The 22,926-nt window shown below is 53.2% G+C and overlaps 2 protein-coding genes across 4 annotated transcripts in view; both read right to left on the bottom strand.

Annotated features, from left to right (window-relative positions):
- Positions 1 to 2: 2 nt before the first annotated feature.
- On the bottom strand, positions 3 to 20,639 carry LOC144951277 (uncharacterized). 3 transcript variants are annotated; one of them, XR_013640465.1, is made up of 10 exons: positions 20,485 to 20,639; positions 19,235 to 19,353; positions 15,407 to 15,568; positions 13,314 to 14,176; positions 11,129 to 11,594; positions 9,732 to 9,783; positions 8,130 to 8,245; positions 3,500 to 3,563; positions 594 to 1,426; positions 488 to 512 (listed from the first exon to the last, which is right to left on the bottom strand). XR_013640465.1 is itself a non-coding variant. In XM_078881445.1 (9 exons), exons 3-9 carry the CDS (start codon positions 15,441 to 15,443, stop codon positions 1,321 to 1,323), a joined length of 1,704 nt encoding a protein of 567 aa, XP_078737571.1. In that variant the 5' UTR covers positions 15,444 to 15,568; positions 19,235 to 19,353; positions 20,485 to 20,639; the 3' UTR covers positions 3 to 1,320. The 3 variants fall into 3 exon arrangements, 2 of the variants coding, with proteins under 2 accessions (XP_078737571.1, XP_078737572.1); XM_078881445.1 differs by having other exon boundaries at positions 3 to 1,426; XM_078881446.1 differs by having other exon boundaries at positions 4 to 1,426; positions 8,158 to 8,245.
- A 944-nt stretch (positions 20,640 to 21,583) lies between these two features.
- Positions 21,584 to 22,926, bottom strand: part of LOC144951166 (uncharacterized) — a 19,205-nt gene continuing 17,862 nt past the window's right edge. The window contains exon 6 of the mRNA XM_078881305.1: positions 21,584 to 21,660. The gene's annotated coding sequence lies outside the window, so the exon portion shown is untranslated. The remainder of the gene's footprint in view (positions 21,661 to 22,926) is intronic.

Raw genomic sequence — 22,926 nt, 5'->3', positions numbered from 1 at the left:
TGCGGTAATCGTACACGCATAATACAAAATAACAATATCAAGAACACTGAATTAATATTTCTATACCACTGGTGACGTTCATATATGCGTCAGTAACGATATGATTTTTTTTTCATCTACTATTCTAAAACATTTGCTTACTCAGGATTACGCAGATTTGGATTTTTATCCCTGTCCCCTCCCCTTCCTCTTCAGGCCCCACACCTGTCTCTCTAGGCCTCGCCCGTTACTCTTGAGGCCCCAACCCTTGTTATGTAGGCCCCGCCCATTCCTGATTAGGCCCCAAGTCTTTCTGTGTAGGCCTCGCCTGTTATTCTTTAGGCCCTAAGCCTTTCTCTCTAGGCCTCGCCCGTTACTCTTGAGGCCCCAAGCCTTGTTATGTAGGCCTCGCCCGTTCCTCTAGAGGCCCCAAGCCTTGTTATGTAGGCCTCGCCCCTTCCTCTTTAGGCCCCAAGTCTTTCTGTGTAGGCCTCGCCCGTTCCTCTAGAGGCCCCAAGCCTTGTTATGTAGGCCTCGCCCCTTCCTCTTTAGGCCCCAAGTCTTTCTGTGTAGGCCTCGCCCGTTACTCTATAGGCCCCAAGCCTTATGTAGGCCTCGCCCGTTACTCTTTAGGCCCCAAGTCTTTCTGTGTAGGCCTCGCCCGTTCCTCTTTAGGCCCCAAGCCTTTCTCTCTAGGCCTCGCCCGTTACTCTAGAGGCCCCAAGTCTTTCTGTGTAGGCCTCACCCCTTCCTCTTTAGGCCCCACACCTTTCTGTGTAGAAAATGGGTAGTGGAGTACGTGCACAGCAGAGGTACGAGGGCGAGTAGGGAAAGTGTGGGTAGCGGTGGGGTGGCTTCATGATGACGACCAGTCCCTCTTGGAGCAGTACGATAAAAGATGCATTTGGGATGCATCGAATGAGAAATATTTTTATCACCCGAGAAATGTCTTATTTAATTTCACAGTTTAACCACTCACCGCCCACCCCAGCCAAAGACCCCATTTGTCCCTTACATGCGAGTTGAATTTTTGTTAATGTTACAAAACTCTTGCTGACTCTCAAATACAATGCAAATGCGAATTGCATCGTATTTGTCCAGCAAAATTTGTCGAATGCGGAGAAATACTAGAGAGAGAGATATATACGATTAGCGTCGTGAACAATTTTCGATCACGCTTTGTTTTCGTCGTAGGTCAAAGGCCGTGGGTCATACACAGCTCATCAATACCACAGTCCCCCGATTCCTTGCGGTCAGAATGAGGCGCTGACTCGACCCTTTACGATGAAAATCACTCTTGATAGCTGTGACATTGAAGTCTCTAGATAAGCGGACGAGGTTCTACGTCCAATTGGAAACCCGGTGTGTGTCCACGCGCCTGTCATGTGGTGTGACTGAAGCTGGGGACGACACGAAGCTTCCCATTCTTACAGGTTGCTCCTCGGCACTGAGTGTACACATACACACATACACACATACACGCATACACACATACACGCATACACGCATACACGCATACACACGCATACACGCATACACGCATACACGCATACACGCATACACGCCCACACAAATAGGTTAGAACATATATGCTCAATGCACCCATTTATAATAAACATCTTAAGTTTAACACGTAGGCTTTTGCCACCAACATGATCCATAATGGAGGTTGTTTTGGGGTTAGATCGCGTAATAATGAATGTGTGTTTAAACCAGAGGTGTGGACTCGAGTCATGTGACTTGGACTCGAGTCAGACTCGAGTCATGAATTTGATGACTTGCGACTCGACTTGGACTTGCATAACAATGACTTTGTCCCACCTATGAGATGTGGACTCGAGTCATGTGACTTGGACTCGAGTCAGACTCGAGTCATGAATTTGATGACTTGCGACTCGACTTGGACTTGCATAACAATGACTTTGTCCCACCTCTGAGATGTGGACTCGAGTCATGTGACTTGGACTCGAGTCAGACTCGAGTCATGAATTTGATGACTTGCGACTCGACTTGGACTTGCATAACAATGACTTTGTCCCACCTATGGTTTAAACCCATCACCACCCGACACAGCAAATCAGTGAGGTTTGTCACGTAATCGTGTGAACCTGTAACGGCCGTCGCAGTCATCAAAGAGAGAGGAAGGCTCAGAGGTGCTAAGCACCACAGATGACTCGGAAAGGCAGCAGCCAAGCAGTCAGCCGGTGGCAACTTCCACCTTGCCCCCCAAGATTTGCCGTCCTCTGTATATGAAGATGTTACCATGTGGGAGAAGGAAACCGGCGCACGCGGAAAAAAAAAACCTACTGGGCAGTTGGTGGCAGTCGCCCTCCAGCAACAACGGAGGGCAGAGGAGCGACGCTCACAACAATGAGCGGAGCGCCGGGTGGCTAAAACACAGCAAGAATATCTGCCAATCATCTCATTCGGCCAACCCATGGCACCTGGGTCTGTCCTGTGACCTTCCAGTAAGCCTTTGACACTTCACTGCTTACATGTCTGTCTATATGTCTCTGGTTCTGTGTTTGATCTCTCTCTCAAATGTAGCATTCTCAGGAAGAACGTAATCAACCAGGTAGGGTGTTGACTGTTATGTTATCCAACTCTCTGTTGTATTAAATTACATTTCTAAGTATACTAGATTTGTGTTTCTATTTAATTTATACCTGATGATGATTGCTTGTGTTGCAATCGAAACGTCGTATGCTAGTATTTAATTGAATTTATTATTTTATCTTTATACGTGACTTTACCGAAAAAACCAAAGGAATACTTCACTTGCCCCCAGGGTGCACCTGGTCTGGTACAGGCACCGTGGTGATGTATGTACAGTATGTTGAACTTCTTTCGCACCGTACGTAGCCAACCGTGCTCATCGGTTGGCTGCGTAGGGAGTGGCGAACGGCCGTTGTAACCATGTGCATGTTTACCTGTGTGTGTGTGTACCTGTGTATGTGTGTACCTGTGTGTGTGTGTGTGGGGAGCGGTGGTGTAGCGGTTAGCGCGCTGCGCTATGAACCTGGCGGCTCGGGTTCGATTCCCGTTCATGGCCAACACCAGTGACGAACCGGTCCTGGGCCTCCCCTAGGTCGACTCAGCCTCAAAGAAATACCTGGTGCGATGTGTAAACATTGTCCTTAGGGAGACAAAGGCGGCCGGGCGTGGTGTTGGCCACCCACCCCCTCGTGTGCCGTGCCGGCCTTCATAGGTGCTCGCTAACAGCACTTGCCCCTACAGTCTGTTAAGGCTACACGGGGGTCTTTGTGTGTGTGTGTGTACCTGTGTGTGTGTGTGTACCTGTGTGTGTGTACCCATCTCGGTCAGTCGACCCGTGGCACCTGCTGGGTCTGCCCCGTGACCTCCTGCCAGCGGGCGTTCGACACTTCACGTGGCCTCAAGGTGCACTTGGCCTGGCACAAGCGTCGTGGTGACGTCACCGCCACTTAGTGGCGAATGGCGGTTGTTGTTGTACCTGTGTGTATGTGTCTGCGTCTGTACGTTTACACAGCAGTGCACTCACACTCTGGGGAGCCGTGAGGGGTCCGGTCTCGGTTCGACTCCTGCCCCAGATACTGTGCGTCTCTCTGTAACGGGATGGCATCGTCACTCGACATCACAAAGACAAATGTCCCCTACTGCAGACTTGGGACAAATTAACAGCGACTGAACAGCTTAACACCCATCATCTTGACATCGGAAAAATCTTCACAAAATAAGTGATATAAAAATTTATTTTAACACACTTTAATTAAATGTGCCCTACTCGTAATGGAAGAACTCCACGACTCCAGAAAGTGGCCCCGAAGCTTGCCACAATGTAAGAAACTGTGGTGATTTACAGCCAACGTTATTTGAGCGTGGACAATTAGACCCAAGCCGAAACATAACATGTAAAAAAGATGGTTTAAAAATATATAAATTTTATTTTTAATGATAGAATATAGTATTGTCATCAGTATGACATACGTATACCAAATTTGCAGTCGATACCACATTGGGAAGTGGGTTAAAATTGAGTTACAAGATTTGAGGATACGACAACAACAGAGAGACAGAGTTAAATAAAAGCGTGTAATAAGAATATCCTCCAACAGATTATGTTCACGTGCACATCCCCCCTTGAGATGCCAGTGTCCAGTGGTGGATTATCCTCGTAGCACAAGTAGCTACACGTGTAGTAGCTACACGTGTAGTAGTAGTAGTAGCTACACGTGTAGTAGTAGTAGTGGCTACACGTGTAGTAGTAGTAGTAGCTACACGTGTAGTAGTAGTAGTGGCTACACGTGTAGTAGTAGTAGGAGCTACACGTGTAGTTGTAGTAGTAGCTACACGTGTAGTAGTAGTAGTGGCTACACGTGTAGTAGTAGTAGTAGCTACACGTGTAGTAGTAGTAGTAGCTACACGTGTAGTAGTAGTAGTAGCTACACGTGTAGTAGTAGTAGTAGCTACACGTGTAGTTGTAGTAGTAGCTACACGTGTAGTTGTAGTAGTAGCTACACGTGTAGTAGTAGTAGTAGCTACACGTGTAGTAGTAGTAGCTACACGTGTAGTAGTAGCTACACGTGTAGTAGTAGTAGTAGCTACACGTGTAGTAGTAGTAGCTACATGTGTAGTTGTAGTAGTAGCTACACGTGTAGTAGTAGTAGTAGCTACACGTGTAGTAGTAGTAGTAGCTACACGTGTAGTAGTAGTAGCTACACGTGTAGTAGTAGCTACACGTGTAGTAGTAGTAGTAGCTACACGTGTAGTAGTAGTAGCTACATGTGTAGTTGTAGTAGTAGCTACACGTTTAGTTGTAGTAGTAGCTACACGTGTAGTAGTAGTAGCTACACGTGTAGTAGTAGTAGTAGCTACACGTGTAGTAGTAGTAGTAGCTACACGTGTAGTTGTAGTAGTAGCTACACGTGTAGTAGTAGTAGCTACACGTGTAGTAGTAGTAGTAGCTACACGTGTAGTAGTAGTAGTAGCTACACGTGTAGTAGTAGTAGTAGTAGCTACACGTGTAGTAGTAGTAGGAGCTACACGTGTAGTAGTAGTAGTAGCTACACGTGTAGTAGTAGTAGTAGCTACACGTGTAGTTGTAGTAGTAGTAGCTACACGTGTAGTAGTAGTAGGAGCTACACGTGTAGTAGTAGTAGTAGCTACACGTGTAGTAGTAGTAGTAGCTACACGTGTAGTAGTAGTAGTAGTAGCTACACGTATAGTAGTAGTAGTAGCTACACGTGTAGTTGTAGTAGTAGCTACACGTGTTGTAGTAGTAGTAGCTACACGTGTAGTAGTAGTAGTAGCTACACGTGTAGTAGTAGTAGTAGTAGCTACACATGTAGTTGTAGTAGTAGCTACACGTGTAGTAGTAGTAGTAGCTACACGTGTAGTAGTAGTAGTAGCTACACGTGTAGTAGTAGTAGTAGCTACACGTGTAGTAGTAGTAGCTACACGTGTAGTTGTAGTAGTAGCTACACGTGTAGTAGTAGTAGTAGCTACACGTGTAGTAGTAGTAGTAGCTACACGTGTAGTAGTAGTAGTAGCTACACGTGTAGTAGTAGTAGTAGCTACACGTGTAGTAGTAGTAGCTGCTACACGTGTAGTTGTAGTAGTAGCTACACGTGTAGTAGTAGTAGTAGCTACACGTGTAGTAGTAGTAGTAGCTACACGTGTAGTAGTAGTAGTAGCTACACGTGTAGTAGTAGTAGTAGCTACACGTGTAGTAGTAGTAGTAGCTACACGTGTAGTTGTAGTAGTAGCTACACGTGTAGTAGCTACACGTGTAGTAGTAGTAGTAGCTACACGTGTAGTAGTAGTAGTAGCTACACGTGTAGTAGTAGTAGTAGCTACACGTGTAGTAGTAGTAGTAGTAGCTACACGTGTAGTAGTAGTAGTAGCTACACGTGTAGTAGTAGTAGTAGCTACACGTGTAGTAGTAGTAGTAGCTACACGTGTAGTAGTAGTAGTAGCTACACGTGTAGTTGTAGTAGTAGCTACACGTGTAGTAGTAGTAGTAGTAGCTACACGTGTAGTAGTAGTAGTAGCTACACGTGTAGTAGTAGTAGTAGTAGCTACACGTGTAGTAGTAGTAGTAGCTACACGTGTAGTAGTAGTAGTAGTAGCTACACGTGTAGTAGTAGTAGTAGCTACACGTGTAGTAGTAGTAGTAGTAGCTACACGTGTAGTTGTAGTAGTAGCTACACGTGTAGTAGCTACACGTGTAGTAGTAGTAGTAGCTACACGTGTAGTAGTAGTAGTAGCTACACGTGTAGTAGTAGTAGTAGCTACACGTGTAGTAGTAGTAGTAGTAGCTACACGTGTAGTAGTAGTAGTAGCTACACGTGTAGTTGTAGTAGTAGCTACACGTGTAGTAGTAGTAGTAGCTACACGTGTAGTAGTAGTAGTAGCTACACGTGTAGTAGTAGTAGTAGCTACACGTGTAGTTGTAGTAGTAGCTACACGTGTAGTAGTAGCTACACGTGTAGTTGTAGTAGTAGCTACACGTGTAGTAGTAGTAGCTACACGTGTAGTAGTAGTAGTAGCTACACGTGTAGTAGTAGTAGTAGCTACACGTGTAGTTGTAGTAGTAGTAGCTACACGTGTAGTAGTAGTAGTAGCTACACGTGTAGTAGTAGTAGTAGCTACACGTGTAGTAGTAGTAGTAGCTACACGTGTAGTTGTAGTAGTGGCTACACGTGTAGTTGTAGTAGTAGCTACACGTGTAGTAGTAGTAGTAGCTACACGTGTAGTAGTAGTAGTAGTAGCTACACGTGTAGTAGTAGCAGCTACACGTGTAGTTGTAGTAGTAGCTACACGTGTAGTAGTAGTAGTAGCTACACGTGTAGTAGTAGTAGTAGTAGCTACACGTGTAGTAGTAGCAGCTACACGTGTAGTTGTAGTAGTGGCTACACGTGTAGTAGTAGTAGTAGCTACACGTGTAGTAGTAGTAGTAGCTACACGTGTAGTAGTAGTAGTAGCTACACGTGTAGTAGTAGTAGTAGCTACACGTGTAGTAGTAGTAGTAGCTACACGTGTAGTTGTAGTAGTAGCTACACGTGTAGTAGTAGTAGTAGTAGCTACACGTGTAGTAGTAGTAGTAGTAGCTACACGTGTAGTAGTAGCAGCTACACGTGTAGTTGTAGTAGTAGCTACACGTGTAGTAGTAGTAGTAGCTACACGTGTAGTAGTAGTAGTAGTAGCTACACGTGTAGTAGCTACGGGCCCCACACTTTCAAGGGCCCCGCGCTAAATGCTTCCAAGCTATCAATTCCGGTTCAGTGATTCTGCACTTGCTCTATTACTATAGTACTATACCGCCTTCAACTTTTATGAACGACTGGGTGTTTAAGGTTAGCGACTTGTCGTATTATCCGGCTGTATAGCAAATGAAAAAATACAATTACTTTATTGTGCAAGTTAAACATTTATGTGTTTTAATATTTACGTGGTTTTTTTGTATTTACGGCCCCTTTATAACATCATGCTACAGGCACCGCACTAGCTTGATCCGGCACTGTCTATTACTATAGTACTATACTGCCTTCAACTTTCATGAACGACTGGGTGTTTAAGGTTAGCGATTTGTCGTAGTATCTGGCCGTATAGCAAATGAAAAAATACAATTACTTTACTATGCAAGTAAAACATTTATGTGTTTTAATATTTATGTGTTTTATTTTATTTAGGGCCCCTTTATAACATTATTCTACAGATTTCGATTTAAAGCTTCCGTGACTGCAGGGATTCATCTTCTTGGTTCTTTCGGTAAAGTCACGTAGAATGGAAATAATAAAATAATAAAAATAAAACATAATGAAATAATTATCACGACGTTTCGGCCAAAACGCAAGCAGCCGTCCTCAGGTGGAGAGCAGGTCTGTCGACAGGTGGAGAGCAGGTCTGTCGACAGACCTGTTCTCCACCTGAGGATGGCTGCTTGCGTTGTGGCCGAAACGTCGTGAGAATTATTTCATTATGTTTTATTTTATTATTTCCATTCTACGTGACTTTACCGAAAGAACCAAGAAGATCATTCTACAGGCCCCGCACTTAGCTTGATCCAGCACTGACAGTGTCCCGACGACACCCCACGATCCACACTGCAATTGTACCCCATCACCACCACCACCACCACCCTCACCTGGCAAACCGGGCGACACGCTCACCTGCTCTGGCCAGGGGCAAGTTCCTCACCTGGCGATGAGTCCATGCTGCCACTGCCTGCGGCTCCAGGCAGCTGTGCTCCGTCGCCTCCTCCACCGCCTCGCTCGAGTCAAAGCCCCTGCGGTGGCACACACCCCCAGGCGCTTAGGGGAGGCAACGGGTGCATTTGGGTCCGGCTGAAATATCTCTAGGAAAAAGGAATGAATAACAAGTATAACCCGTAAAAACAAAGTTTTTCACTATAAATCCTTTATATGCGTGGCGGCTAGAGTCCTCTCGTCCTCTGGCTTGAGATGGCTGCCACCTATGGGTCAGATGATTGCATGGCACCATTAAGCAATTGGTAATTAAATATAATATTTTTGTCCTAAAAAGTGTAAAATTTTGGAAAAAAATTTTCACGAACATTAATTGTCACGCACAACGAGTCTGTGTGCAAAATGTCAGCTCGATTGGATCACGGGAAGTGGGTTAAAAAACGACCGAAAGATTTGCACGGTCGTAAGCAAGCAAGCGAACTTAATATAAAGGATTTAAAAAATCCACGTTTTTGTTTGTTTGTTAAGTGGCTGCCTACAACACAATTTGCCGTGCTCACAGCAGCGGCCACTGCGGGCTGCGAGAACGAGCCTCTGCTACTGCCACGTAAACAAAACAAATAATATTTTTAAAATACGTTTTTAAGAACACGCTTTTAATGAAATGTACCGTACTCGTAATGGCAAAACTCCAGGAAGTGGCCCCGAAGCTTGCCATAAGGTAAGGGGCCGTGGTGATTTACAGCCAACGTCAGTTGAGCGTGGACAATTAGACCCAAGCCGAAACATAACATATAAAAAGATTTCGATTTAAAGCTTTCGTGACTGCAGGGATTCATCTTCTTGGTTTTTTCGGTAAAGTCACGTAGAAGGGAAATAATAAAATAATAAAAATAAAATAATTCTCACGACGTTTCGGCCACAACGCAAGCAGCCGTCCTCAGGTGAAGACCATTATTTCCCTTCTACGTGACTTTACCGAACGAACCAAGAAGATATAAAAAGATGGTTTAAAAATACTTTTTTTAATTTTAATGATAAAATATGGCATTGTCATCAGTATGACATGAGTATACCAAGTTTGCAGTCGATACCACATTGGGAAGTGGGTTAAAATTGAGTTACAAGATTTGAAGATACAACAACAACAACAGACAGAGTGAGTTAATAGAAAGCGTGTAATAACGTCGCCCAAGACAGCTTTTGTTGGGTGTGGACCAATCACTTCAAGGACAGTGCATATCATTATCATCATCAGAGTTGTTTCTTTTTGTTTGCATTTTGACTGCTTGTGTTGTGGTTATTGCAAACATGATGCCTTGTATAAAGGTGTCAGTTTTTGTACCAGTTGAAAGGGTAAAAACCTACTGCTATATTTTGCCACTGGTAAAGGAGATGTCTCATAGTGAGAATATCCTGGTCTTTCGCCCCGTGAACCAAACTCATAATTTCCCTCCAGTACCCCAGTATCACAGCCTCCCCCCCCTCCACATCTTTAGCCCAATGAGCCAATCTCGGAAGAACGAGAGCTGCGGATGATGATGTTTGCGTTAATAGTTGGCGCACCTGTTGTCGGTTCCAGCTGACGGGGCGAGGGTCCCTCTTGCAGTGGGTCGGGCTGGTTGTGGGGGGCAGGAGGAGTGGGGGGGGCAGCAGGGTGAGTGCGTAGAGCAGAGATCGAAGAGGTCAAAGGTGAATCAGGAATGTTGATAATGGAGGAAATCCGATGAGCTGTAAAACTTTTTTTTTTCTTTCACAAATGTCCAGGAGGGGGACGCGGGGATCTGAAACTTAGAACAACAAAGAGTTACAGAAACACGGAGTGCAAAGGAGAGGTAAGGTAAGCAAAATCGTAAAGCAATATAGTACATCTTCTTGGTTCTTTCGGTAAAGTCACGTAGAATGGAAATAATAAAATAATAAAAATAAAACATAATAAAATAATTCTCACGACGTTTCGGCCACAACGCAAGCAGCCGTCCTCAGGTGTAGAACAGGTCTGTCGAGAAGACAGAGTCTCTGTCTTCCCGACAGACCTGTTCTACACCTGAGGACGGCTGCTTCCGTTGTGGCCGAAACGTCGTGAGAATTATTTTATTATGTTTTATTTTTATAATTTTATTATTTCCATTCTACGTGACTTTACCGAAAGAACCAAGAAGATGAATCCCTGCAGTCACGAAAGTTTTAAATCGAAATTCAATATAGTACATGTTTATTTTACCAGCTAAAGCCCACTGAGCTATTCGTTTCCTTTTGAGAGGCGACCTGGCCCGCAAATGATGGCTCAACGAAGTGGCTTGTCACGTGGAAATGTCCAGCAGCCAAATACTCTAAACGCGTGGTGATCTTGATTCTAAATGTGGAGGGAAAAACCGGAGGACCTGGAGAGAAATCCACACGACCACGGGGGGAGAGAGAGAGAGACACCGCAAACTCCAAATGTGCAACAGGGATCTCGGTCGGGATCGAACCCACGACCTCCTGCACACCAGGCAAGGTAGTTAACATCTCCTAGCCACCGTGATGATGATGATGAGAGAGAGAAAGAGAGACACGCAAACTCCAAATATACAGCAGCAGGCATCGGGGTCGGGATCGAACCCACAACCTCCTGCGCACCAGGCGAGGTAGTCAACATCTCCTAGCCACCGTGATGATGATGAGAGAGAGATGCAAACTCCAAATATACAGCAGCAGGCGTCAGGGTCGGGATCGAACCCACGACCTCCTGCACACCAGGCGAGGTAGTTAACGTCTCCTAGCCACCGTGATGATGGTGAGAGAGAGAGACGCAAACTCCAAATATACAGCAGCAGGCGTCAGGGTCGGGATCGAACCCACGACCTCCTGCACACCAGGCGAGGTAGTTAACGTCTCCTAGCCACCGCGGCATCCCAAGAAGGCGCGAGGCCGTTGCCGATTGAGTCGTGACCCCCCCCCACCACCCCCCCCGTACGTACTCGCTGTGCACTTGCGCTCCCTCCACCGCTGCCGCACCGAGTAGAATCCCATGACGAGGAAGATGAGCAGCAGCGACACGGAGGAGCCCACCACCACCGGCACGTCATGCGGCTCCAGCAGCCGCCACTCGCCCACGGCCGCAGCCGGGGACGGCCGCCGCTCCGGTTCGCCGCCCGTCCGGAGCCCCGCCGCGTCGGCCGCGGCAACACCGCGGCCGGTCACCGGAGATGTCGTCCGTGTCGGCGACGATGACGACGGTTGCGGTGGTGGCGGCGGCGGCGGTGGTGACGGCGGTGGTGGCGGTGGAGGTGGTGGAGGTGGTGGCGGTGGAGGCGGCGGCGGCGGTGGTGGTGGAGGTGGTGGCGGTGGAGGCGGCGGTGGTGGTGGAGGTGGTGGAGGTGGTGGAGTCGAGAGCACCGGTGGAGAACGACGGTCGTCAGGCTCCTCCGGCGGGGACAAGCGCCGCTGGTTGGGATGAAGGAAAGGGAGACCCCGGACGGACACTTCGACGATACTCCGACGTTATAGATTTGAAGCTTTCGTGACTGCAAGGATTCATATTCTTAGGTTCTTTCGGTGACTTTACCGAAATAACCTTAGGATGCTCCGACGGATTGGTTTGATTCCGTCGACGCGCAGGGGAGAGGGGGGCGAGAAACGTTCGGTCGTCGGGCGTTTTACACGAACGGACGCGAATGAATCACGACATTGCAGGCACCGAGTTGCGGGCACGCGCAAGTAACACTGACAGGTAATGTGGTGGTGGTGGTGGTAGTGATGGTGGTGGCGGTGTAAAGATGATAACCTGCGTACGAGTGAACGTTTTGCGTGCGAAACTGGCAGCTAGAAGCTATGAAACGTTTTTTTTATTTTACCCGGTAAGACCCACTGAGCTAAAAAGCTTTTCAGAAGCAAGCTGGCCACAAATGAGAGCTCAACGAAGTGGCTCATCACGTGGAAATTGGTAGCAGCCAAATACTCTAAACGCGTGACGTTGATTCTAATTGTGGAGGGGAAAACCGGAAGACCACGGAGAACAAGTATAACCCGTAAAAACAAAGTTTTTCACTATAAATCCTTTATATGCGTGGCGGCTAGAGTCCTCTCGTCCTCTGGCTTGAGATGGCTGCCACCTATGGGTCAGATGATTGCATTGCACCATTAAGCAATTGGTAATTAAATATAATATTTTTGTCCTAAAAAGTGTAAAATTTTGGAAACATTTTTTCACGAACATTAATTGTCACGCACAACGAGTCTGTGTGGAAAATGTCAGCTCGATTGGATCACGGGAAGTGGGTTAAAAAACGACCGAATGATTTGCACGGTCCTAAGCAAGCAAGCGAACTTAATATAAAGGATTTAAAAATCCACACGATCACGGGGAGAGAAACACGCAAACTCCAAATATACAGCAGCAGGCGTCGGGGTCGGGATCGAACCCACACCCTCCTGCATACCTGGCGAGGTAGTCAACATCTCCTAGCCACCGTGATGATGATGATGATGAGAGAGACACGCAAACTACAAATATACAGCAGCCATCAGGGTCGGGATCAAACCCACGACCTCCTGTACACCAGGCGAGGTCGTCAACATCTCGCCACTGCGGTAGCATGGGTGTCAACCCCTTATCAGTGCCCCTTACCTTATCACATACCAATTCAGACCGTATTGGTCACCCCGTGCCTCTTACAAATCTCAACGTTCATCTCGCAAAGTCCCATCACAAGGGAGAAACACAAACAAATACTGTCGACAAAAAGATAAATTTGCACGTTTTGAAAGGGCTGCATCACGCCGTGTGGACCTGCACACACAATGTCCCAGTACAAGAATACGGGGTACAAACCGCGTGGGTTGACACGGTGGTTGGTTGGGCAGTAGTGCCTGCGAGCGATTGCGCAACACGCGCGGGCGATTGCGCAACACGCGCGGGCGATTGCGCAACACGCGCGGGCGATTGCGCAACACGCGCGGGCGATTGCGCAACACGCGCGGGCGATTGCGCAACACGCCCGACCACGTGCCCCACCGACACCCCAACCACGTGCCCCACCGACACACCGACCACGTGCCCCACCATCACCACCGTCACCACCGTCATCACCGTCTCAGTAGGGGGAAAAAAAGCTTCACGGCTCATCGGATTCCTCCAGGATAAAGAAATAATCCGATTCTGACCGTCGTGGTGGTGGCCTCCATCGCTGACGCGGGCGGTCTGCGCCGTGGCGGTGCCCTCGCCAGCGGAGCGGGCACGGGCGGCCCCGTCACCACGTGAGTCGCCGACGGCGAAGTGACCGCGGAGAGCGTGGGGCACGGTGGCAGCTGGCGATGGCTGGGGCCAGCCGGGGTGGACGGCCCAGGTGGGGCGGGAAGTGAGGTTGCGCGGCGTGGTGGTGGTGGTGCAGCCGGTGACGCTTGTGATGTTCGTGCCGGTGCCGCCGCCGCCGCTGCTGGTGGCGGTGGTGGCGCCGAGAGGCTGGTGATTGCTGGCGATGTTGATGAAGGCCCGGAGAGGCTGGAGGTTGGCGATGTTGGCCGTCCAGCTGCCGTTGCCGCTGGAGTTCGTCGCGACGGTGGCGGCGGTGGTGGCGGTGGTGGCGGTGGTGGCGCCGAGAGAGCGAGTAGCAGCGATGAGAGTCTGGCCGCCACCTCTGCAGCCGATGACAACCCGGCTGTTGGTAGTTCCGGCTGTGCTTGTGGTGTCGGTGACGAACTGGCCATTGGCACGACTGGCGGTGGCGCTGTCGGTGATTTAATCACCGGAGCTGTCGTCGTCGTCGTCGGCGGCGACAACAACCGCAGCATCCCCACGGTCGCTGCCGTCGTGGTCTTCGTCGTCGTCACCGGTGCACGCGGTGACGTTGTCGTCGCTTCACCGTCACCGTCGTCACCGTCGCCATCGTCCTCCCCGCTCCTCCGTGGCCGCTCGCGCACTCGGAGGCTGGCGCGGTGGCTGGTGCTACCGGCGGGTCCCAGCACGGTGCACACGTAGACGCCGGCGTGGCGCGCCCACACCACACGCAGCTCCAGCGACGCGCCGCCTGACCGTGCCCGCGGACAAAGATCACGCAGCCCCGCCACGGTGCCTTCAGCGGGATGTTTGGGGCACGTTGGGACGCTTGAGGGCAGGAGGTCGTAAACGCCATCATCATCATCACCGCCACCATGACCATCATCACCGCCATCATCATCACCGCCAACATCATCATCACCGCCATTATCATCACCACCACCATGACCATCATCATCGCCATCATCATCATCACCGCCATCATCATCATCGCCATCATCATCATCACCGCCATCATCATCATCACCGCCAACATCATCATCACCGCCATCATCATCACCGCCATCTCCATCATCACCACTACCAACATTATCGTCACCACCACCGCCATCATCACCACCATCATCACCACCATCATCACCACCACCACCATGACCATTATCACCATGCCCAACATCATCATCACCGCCATCATCATCATCATCACCGCCATCTCCATCATCACCACCACCACCATCATCACCGCCATCACCACCGCCATCACCACCACCACCATCATCATCGTCACCACCACCGCCACCATCACCACCATCATCACCACCACCATGACCATCACCACCACCGCCATCAACACTACCATCATCACCACCATCATCACCACCATGACCACCACTGCCATCAACACTACCATCATCACCACCACCATCATCGTCACCACCACCGCCATCAACATTTCCATCATCACCACCATCACCACCATGATCATCATCATCACCACCATCATCACCACCACCACCACCACCACCATCATCACCACCACCACCGCCATCACCACCACCACCATCATCACCACCATCACCACCACCACCACCATCACCACCACCACCACCATGACCATCACCACTACCATCACCACCACCACCATCACCACCATCATCACCACCATCACCACCATCATCACCACCATCACCACCACCACCACCATTACCACCACCACCACCATCACCACCACCACCACCATGACCATCACCACCACCATCACCACCACCATCATCACCACCATCACCACCACCAGGGCCGTAGGTCATCAACCCTGGCCGTTGGCTGCAATTCCATCCCCGAACTTCCGGCCCGACAAATCTAAAGGTGCAGCGACGGTGCAGACAGCACCACCCCCCCCCCCCTCTTAGCTCAGAGATAGGGGGGCACCCGGGAAGGGGGGGGAAGAGGAGAGAGGAGAGAGGAGAGAGGGGGGCCTCACCCCCCTCGCGACGGACCCTGGCGTCGCCCGGCGGCATCGTGGCGCCGTCGCGGCTCCACGAGTAGCGGAGTGGAGCGTCGCCCGCGGCCACGCACGGCAGCGTGGCCGCAGAGCCGGCGTCCACCACCACCGACTCCAGGAACACCACCACGACGGGGGGCACTGGGGGGTGGAGCGGGTGGAGGGAGGGGGGGTAGAGAACCGGTGGGGGGGGGGGGGACAAGGGATGGGGAAATTGGGACCCGGCAAATAGGGATTGGAAACTCCGAGGGGGAGGGAGGGGCACGAATGGCGAGATGTTAACTGCCTCGCCTGGTGTGCGGGAGGTCGTGGGTTCGATCCCGACCCCTGACGCCTGCTGCTGTGTATTTGGAGTTTACGTGTCTTTCTCTCATCATCATCATCACGGTGGCTCGGAGATGTTAACTACCTCGCCTGGTGTGCAGGAGGTCGTGGGTTCGATCCCGACTCCTGACGCCTGCTGCTGTGTATTTGGAGTTTACGTGTCTTTCTCTCATCATCATCATCACGGTGGCTAGGAGATGTTAACTACCTCGCCTGGTGTGCAGGAGGTCGTGGGTTCGATCCCGACTCCTGACGCCTGCTGCTGTATATTTGGAGTTTGCGTGTCTCTCTCTCTCTCATCATCATCACGGTGGCTAGGAGATGTTAACTACCTCGCCTGGTGTGCAGGAGGTCGTGGGTTCGATCCCGACTCCTGACGCCTGCTGCTGTATATTTGGAGTTTGCGTGTCTCTCTCTCTCATCATCATCACGGTGGCTGGGAGATGTTAACTACCTCGCCTGGTGTACAGGAGGTCGTGGGTTCGATCCCAACCCTGACGCCTGCTGCTGTAGATTTGGAGTCTGCGTGTCTCTCTCTCTCCTGTTCCCTCCAGTTTTTCCCTCCACATTTGGAATCAACAGCATCACGCGTTCAAAGTTATTTGGCGACTGCTCTACATTTCCACGTGGCGATGGCAAGCCACTTGGTTGAGCTATCGTTTGTGGCCAGGCCGCTTCTGAAAACGAGCTACGACGCAGCTTTGGTTTAGTTTAAATAGAATGGTAAAGAGGAGGCTGAACTTTTGGCATGGTGGTGGAGAGAGTGGTGGTCGTGTTGGTGGTGAGGAGCGGTGGTGCCGCGGTTAGCGCGCTGCGCTACGAACCCGGCGACCCGAGTTCGATTCCCATTCACCGTCTACCGCTGACACCGGTGACGATTGTCTGAGAAGGTCCTGGGCTTCTCCTAGGTCGACTCAGCCTCAAACGAGTACCCGGTGCATGGTCGTGCTGGAGGTGGTGGTAGTGCTGGTGGTGGTAGTGCTGGTGGTGGTAGTGCTGGTGGTGCTGGTGGTGGTAGTGGTGGTAGTGCTGGTTGTGGTAGTGCTGGTGGTGCTGGTGGTGGTAGTGGTGGTAGTGCTGGTGGTAGTGTTGGTAGTGGTAGTGCTGGTGGTGGTGGTACTGATAGTGGTAGTGCTGGTGGTGGTGGTGGTAGTGCTGGTGGTGGTGGTAGTGCTGGTGGTGGTAGTGCTGGTGGTGGTACTGATAGTGGTAGTGCTGGTGGTGGTGGTGGTAGTGCTGGTGGTGGTAGTGCTGGTGGTGGTAGTGCTGGTGGTGGTAGTGCTGGTGGTGGTGGTGCTGGTGTAGGTGGTGGTAGTGCTGGTGGTGGTAGTGCTGGTGGTGGTAGTGCTGGTGTAGGTGGTGGTAGTGCTGGTGGTGGTAGTGCTGGTGTAGGTGGTGGTAGTGCTGGTGGTAGTGCTGGTGGTGGTGCTGGTGGTGGTAGTGCTGGTGGTGGTGCTGGTGTAGGTGGTGGTAGTGCTGGTGGTGGTGCTGGTGGTGGTGCTGGTGGTGGTGGTAGTGCTGGTGGTGGTAGTGCTGGTGGTGCTGGTGGTGGTAGTGGTGGTAGTGCTGGTGGTGGTAGTGCTGGTGGTGCTGGTGGTGGTAGTGGTGGTAGTGCTGGTGGTGGTAGTGCTGGTGGTGCTGGTGGTGGTGGTGGTAGTGGTGGTAGTGCTGGTGGTGCTGGTGGTGGTGGTGGTGGTAGTGCTGGCGGTGCTGGTGGTGGTAGTGCTGGTGGTGCTGGTGGTGGTGGTGGTAGTGCTGGTGGTGGTAGTGCTGGTGGTGCTGGTGGTGGTGGTAGTGGTGGTAGTGCTGGTGGTGGTAGTGGTGGTAGTGCTGGTGGTGGTAGTGCTGGTGGTGCTGGTGGTGTTAGTGGTGGTAGTGCTGGTGGTGGTAGTGGTGGTAGTGCTGGTGGTAGTGTTGGTAGTGGTAGTGCTGGTGGTGGTACTGATAGTGGTAGTGCTGGTGGTGGTAGTGCTGGTGGTGCTGGTGGTGGTGGTGGTAGTGGTGGTAGTGCTGGTGGTGGTAGTGCTGGTGGTGCTGGTGGTGGTAGTGGTGGTAGTGCTGGTGGTGGTAGTGCTGGTGATGCTGGTGGTGGTAGTGGTGGTAGTGCTGGTGGTGCTGGTGGTGGTAGTGCTGGTGGTAGTGTTGGTAGTGGTAGTGCTGGTGGTGGTACTGATAGTGGTAGTGCTGGTGGTGGTGGTAGTGCTGGTGGTGGTGGTGGTAGTGCTGGTGGTGGTACTGATAGTGGTAGTGCTGGTGGTGGTGGTGGTAGTGCTGGTGGTGGTAGTGCTGGTGGTGGTAGTGCTGGTGGTGGTAGTGCTGGTGGTGGTAGTGCTGGTGGTGGTGGTGCTGGTGTAGGTGGTGGTAGTGCTGGTGTAGGTGGTGGTAGTGCTGGTGGTGGTAGTGCTGGTGGTGGTACTGATAGTGGTAGTGCTGGTGGTGGTGGTGGTGGTGCTGGTGGTGGTAGTGCTGGTGGTGGTAGTGCTGGTGGTGGTAGTGCTGGTGTAGGTGGTGGTAGTGCTGGTGGTGGTGCTGGTGTAGGTGGTGGTAGTGCTGGTGGTGGTGCTGGTGTAGGTGGTGGTAGTGCTGGTGGTGGTGCTGGTGTAGATGGTGGTAGTGCTGGTGGTGGTGCTGGTGTAGGTGGTGGTAGTGCTGGTGGTGGTGCTGGTGTAGGTGGTGGTAGTGCTGGTGGTGGTGCTGGTGTAGGTGGTGGTAGTGCTGGTGCTGGTGTAGGTGGTGGTAGTGCTGGTGGTAGTGCTGGTGTAGGTGGCGGTAGTGCTGGAGGTGGTAGTGCTGGTGGTAGTGCTGCTTGCAGAGGTGGCTATGGTATTTGCTGCTGGTGGCGGTGTTGGCGGTGTTGGCGGTGGTGACGGTGTTGACGGTGTTGGTGATGTTGGCGGTGTTGGCGGTGTTGGCGGTGTTGGCGGTGGTGACGGTGTTGGTGATGTTGGCGGTGTTGCCGGTGTTGACGGTGTTGGCGGTGTTGGCGGTGTTGGCGGTGGTGACGGTGTTGGCGGTGTTGGCGGTGTTGGCGGTGGTGACGGTGTTGACGGTGTTGGTGATGTTGGCGGTGTTGCCGGTGTTGACGGTGTTGGCGGTGTTGGCGGTGTTGGCGGTGGTGACGGTGTTGGCGGTGTTGGCGGTGTTGGCGGTGGTGACGGTGTTGACGGTGTTGACGGTGTTGGTGATGTTGGCGGTATTGGTGATGTTGGCGGTGTTGGTGGTGTTGGTGATGTTGGCGGTGTTGCCGGTGTTTGCGGTGATGGTGGTGGTGTTGGTGATGTTGGCGGTGTTGGCAGTGTTGGCGGTGTTGGCGGTGGTGACGGTGTTGGCGGTGTTGGTGGTGTTGGTGATGTTGGCGGTGTTGGCAGTGTTGGCGGTGTTTGCGGTGGTGACGGTGTTGGCGGTGTTGGCGGTGTTGGCGGTGTTTGCGGTGTTGTTGGCGGCGTTGTTGCCGCTAGTGCCGCGGGCTCGCCGCCTCCGCACCGCCCACGTGCAGGCTGAACACCAGGGTGGCCTCTCCGGCCGCGTTGCTGGCGCGGCACGCGTAGCGCCCACCGTCAGACGCCTCCACGCCACTCACGTGCAGGGACGCGTTCCTCGCCCTGGCAACACACGCAAAGGTACCCCGGGTAGCAGAGGTCGCAACCGGGTACCCGATACCCGTACCCTACCCGATACCCGGCTACCCGTACCCGGCCGGGTACGGGTAGCCGTTTGCGACCCTGGTGCGGCCGGGTACGGGTACGGGTAGACCGTGAGTCACTGGTGAGTCACCGTTTGTCACTCATTTCCCAACGTCTTGTCTCTTCTCACAATTCAAGTTCCTAGAATCAACCCACCCGCGCCTGCAACATGGCTTCATCCCAGAGGTCGCAATCAGGTACGGGTAAGGAATCCGTACCCCTACCTGTAACCGGCCGGGTACAGGTAGGGTACGGGTAAGGAATCAAAACCCGTTTGCGACCTCGCTCTGCCGGGCAGCCCTCGACAGACCGTGGGGGCAAGTGCTGTTAGCGAGGAGCAGTGCCTGGATGTTGGTCGACAATCACGCCCGGCCGCCTTTGTCTCCCCAGTGCTGGTGTTTACACAACGCGCCAGGTAGCTAGTTTTGTTTGTTAAGGCTAAGTTGAGCTAGGGGAAGTCGAACTGATCACCGGGTTCGTAGCATGGCAACGCTTATGAATACACCACGGCTCGCCACCATCACCACCACCATCATCACCGCCATCATCACCAGCATCACCATCACCATCATGATCATCACCCACCATCATGATCATCACCACCACCCATCACCCACCGCCATCATCATCACCAACCACCATCACCACCACCATCATCATCACCACCACCACCATCGCCACCATCACCACCACCACCATCACCACCACCACCACCACCATCACCACCACCATCATCACCACCATCACCACCACCATCACCACCACCACCATCACCACCACCATCACCACCACCACCATCATCATCATCATCACCACCGCCACCATCACCGCCACCATCACCGCCACCTATCACCGCCACCATCACCGCCACCATCACCCGCCACCATCACCGCGCTCCCCCCCCCTCCCCCCCCCCCGCTCCCCCCCCTCCCCCCCCGCTCCCCCCCCCTCCCCCCCCGCTCCCCCCCCCCCCCCCCGCTCCCCCCCCCCCGCTCCCCCCCCCCCCTCCCCTCCCCCCCTGCTCCCCCCCCCGCCCCCCCCCCCGCTCACCCGAGGGCCCAGCGGGGCCCCCCTCCCCACGGGGCTCCCCTCGTGGCTCCAGCGCAGCGCGGGGGGCGGGCGGCCCAGCGCGGGGCAGCCGAGCGTCACCCCGCGGCCCACGGACACTCGCACGGAGCCCTGCGGGGTCGCCGGTGGGAACGACGGTTGGAACTGCGGAGGAGGGAGGGGGAGGGGAGGGGGGAGGGGGAGGGGGGGCGGGAGGGGAGGGCGGGGGGGAGGGAGGGGGGAGTGGGAGGGGAGGAGAGGGGGGGAGGGTGGGAGGGGAAGCGAGGGGGAGGGAGGGGAGGGGGGGGAGGGGAGGGGGATGGGAGGGGAGGGGGGGGATGGAGGGTGGGAGGGGAAGCGAGGGGGAGGAGGGGGGGGAGGGGGGTGGGAGGGGGAGGGGGGGAGGGTAGGGAGGGGAGGGGGGGTGGGAGGGGAGGAGAGGGGGGGTGGGAGTGGAGGGGAGGAGTGGGAGGGGAGGGAGGAGGGAGGGGAGGGGCGAGGCGGGGGGAGGGGGAGGGAGGGGGGCATGTGACGAGCCGAGAGGATTCGAGATTTGAGACGCTGCGGTTTCGTGTCGCCATTTGGTTCGACAAACCAAAACTCTGGACATTTATAGCGGCCAAATACTCCACACGCGAGGCGTTTGATTCTAAACATCTACAAAAAACACAGCATCTGATACCCGTACCCAGCAAGGTGGAGCCACGTATGCAAGATCAATGTGATTGGCTGCTGATGCTTACACAGGTAGAGTGGGTAGTTCAATGTGATTGGTTGCTGATGCTTCCACAGGTAGAGTGGTAGATCAATGTGATTGGCTGCTGATGCTTCATAGGTTAGAGTGGTAGATCAATATGATTGGCTGCTGATGCTTCCACAGGTAGAGTGGTAGATCAATGTGATTGGCTGCTGATGCTTCCACAGGTAGAGTGGGTAGATCAATGTGATTGGCTGCTGATGCTTACACAGGTAGAGGTGGTAGATCAATGTGATTGGCTGCTGATGCTTCCATAGACAGAGTGGTAGATCAATGTGATTGGCTGCTGAAGCCGTGAAGATGAGCGGTGGCCGTGCGCTCACCGATCACACGCACGCGGGGCGTGGCGCGACGTCACCGAGCGCCGCGCCAGCGCGTTCACCGCACGGCAGAAGTAGACGCCCGCGTCCGATTCGGCGACGCTGCGGGGGGGGGGGCAAGGGGGGGTGGGGGGGGGGGGGCGGAGGAGGAGGGGGGGCAAGGGGCAGGCGACAGTGGGAGGGGGAGGTGGGGGGGGCGGGGGGGCGGAGGAGGAGGGGGGGCAAGGGGCAGGCGACAGTGGGAGGGGGAGGTGGGGGGGGGCGGGGGGCGGAGGAGGAGGGGGGGCAAGGGGCAGGCGACAGTGGGAGGGGGAGGTGGGGGGGGCGGAGGAGGGGGGGGAGCAGCATCTTAAACGGAGTCCCAACGCAACTTTTTAAATCCTTTATATTAAGTTCGCTTGCGCGCTTACGACCGTGCAAATCTTTCGGTCGTTTTTTAACCCACTTCCCGTGATCCAATCGAGCTGACATTTTGCACACAGACTCGTCGTGCGTGACAATTAATGTTCGTGAAAACATTTTTCAAAAATTTTACACTTTTTAGGACAAAAATATTATATTTAATTACCAATTGCTTTATGGTGGCAGGCAATCATCTGACCCATAGGTGGCAGCCATCTCAAGCCAGAGGACGAGAAGACTCTAGCCGCCACGCATATAAAGGATTTAGAGTGAAAGACTTTGTTTTTACGGGTTTATACTTGTTTTTCCACTGCCAGGTCCGTGCCAGGTCCGTGCTAGGGCTGTAGGTCGGCGCTGTTCGGCAGCAGGCGCCGGTCGTTTTTTCCACCGCAGAAACCGAGTGGGCCCCCCCCCCCCCTCACCTGGGGATCAGGAGCTCCCCTCCGCCGCCGCCGCCGCCGGCACCGCACCGCCCGTGTCGAGGCGAGCGCCCGTCACGGAACCAGTCGACGAGCGCCGGGGGGCGGCTCCGGGGGGGGGGGGGCGGCACCGCAGCGCCAGCGGAGAGCCGAGCGGGCACCGTCGCGTCCTGCGGGTGCCGCTCGAAGAGCGCCAGCCCATGGATGGCGCGAGCGGTCGAGACGGTGGCGGTGGCGGGGGACACGGTGGCAGCACCACCACCGACATCTCCAACGCCGAAGACAAAAAACACCACCACCAGCAGGACTTCCACCACCACGACCATCTCCACCACCCAGCAACAACAACAACCGCCATTCGCCACTAAGTGGCGGTGACGTCCACCACGACACGCTGCTTGTGCCAGGCCATGTGCACCTTGAGGCCACGTGAAGTGTCGAACGCCCGCTGGCAGGAGGTCACGGGGCAGACCCAGGTGCCACGGGTCGACTGACTGAGATGACTGGCTGATGCACCACCTGTGCCCCCTACTGTGCCAACTTGATG

This window comes from Lampetra fluviatilis, chromosome 61 (genome assembly GCF_964198595.1).
Source record: "Lampetra fluviatilis chromosome 61, kcLamFluv1.1, whole genome shotgun sequence".
Taxonomy (NCBI): Eukaryota; Metazoa; Chordata; class Hyperoartia; order Petromyzontiformes; family Petromyzontidae; genus Lampetra; species Lampetra fluviatilis.
This window is presented reverse-complemented; position numbering and strand designations above follow the sequence as displayed.

What these genes read in the sequence shown, in the direction of transcription:
- LOC144951277 (XM_078881445.1), bottom strand. Translation starts at nt 15,443, where the DNA reads ATGCCGCCGGGCGACGCCAGGGTCCGTCGCGAGGGGG. An exon ending in CAGGGTCCGTCGCGAGGGGG is followed by an intron (nt 14,177 to 15,406) that starts GTGAGGCCCCCC and finishes GGGCACGGTCAG; the next exon opens with GCGGCGCGTCGCTGGAGCTG. An exon ending in CCCTCACGGCTCCCCAGAGT is followed by an intron (nt 1,427 to 3,499) that starts GTGAGTGCACTG and finishes GTGTACACTCAG; the next exon opens with TGCCGAGGAGCAACCTGTAA.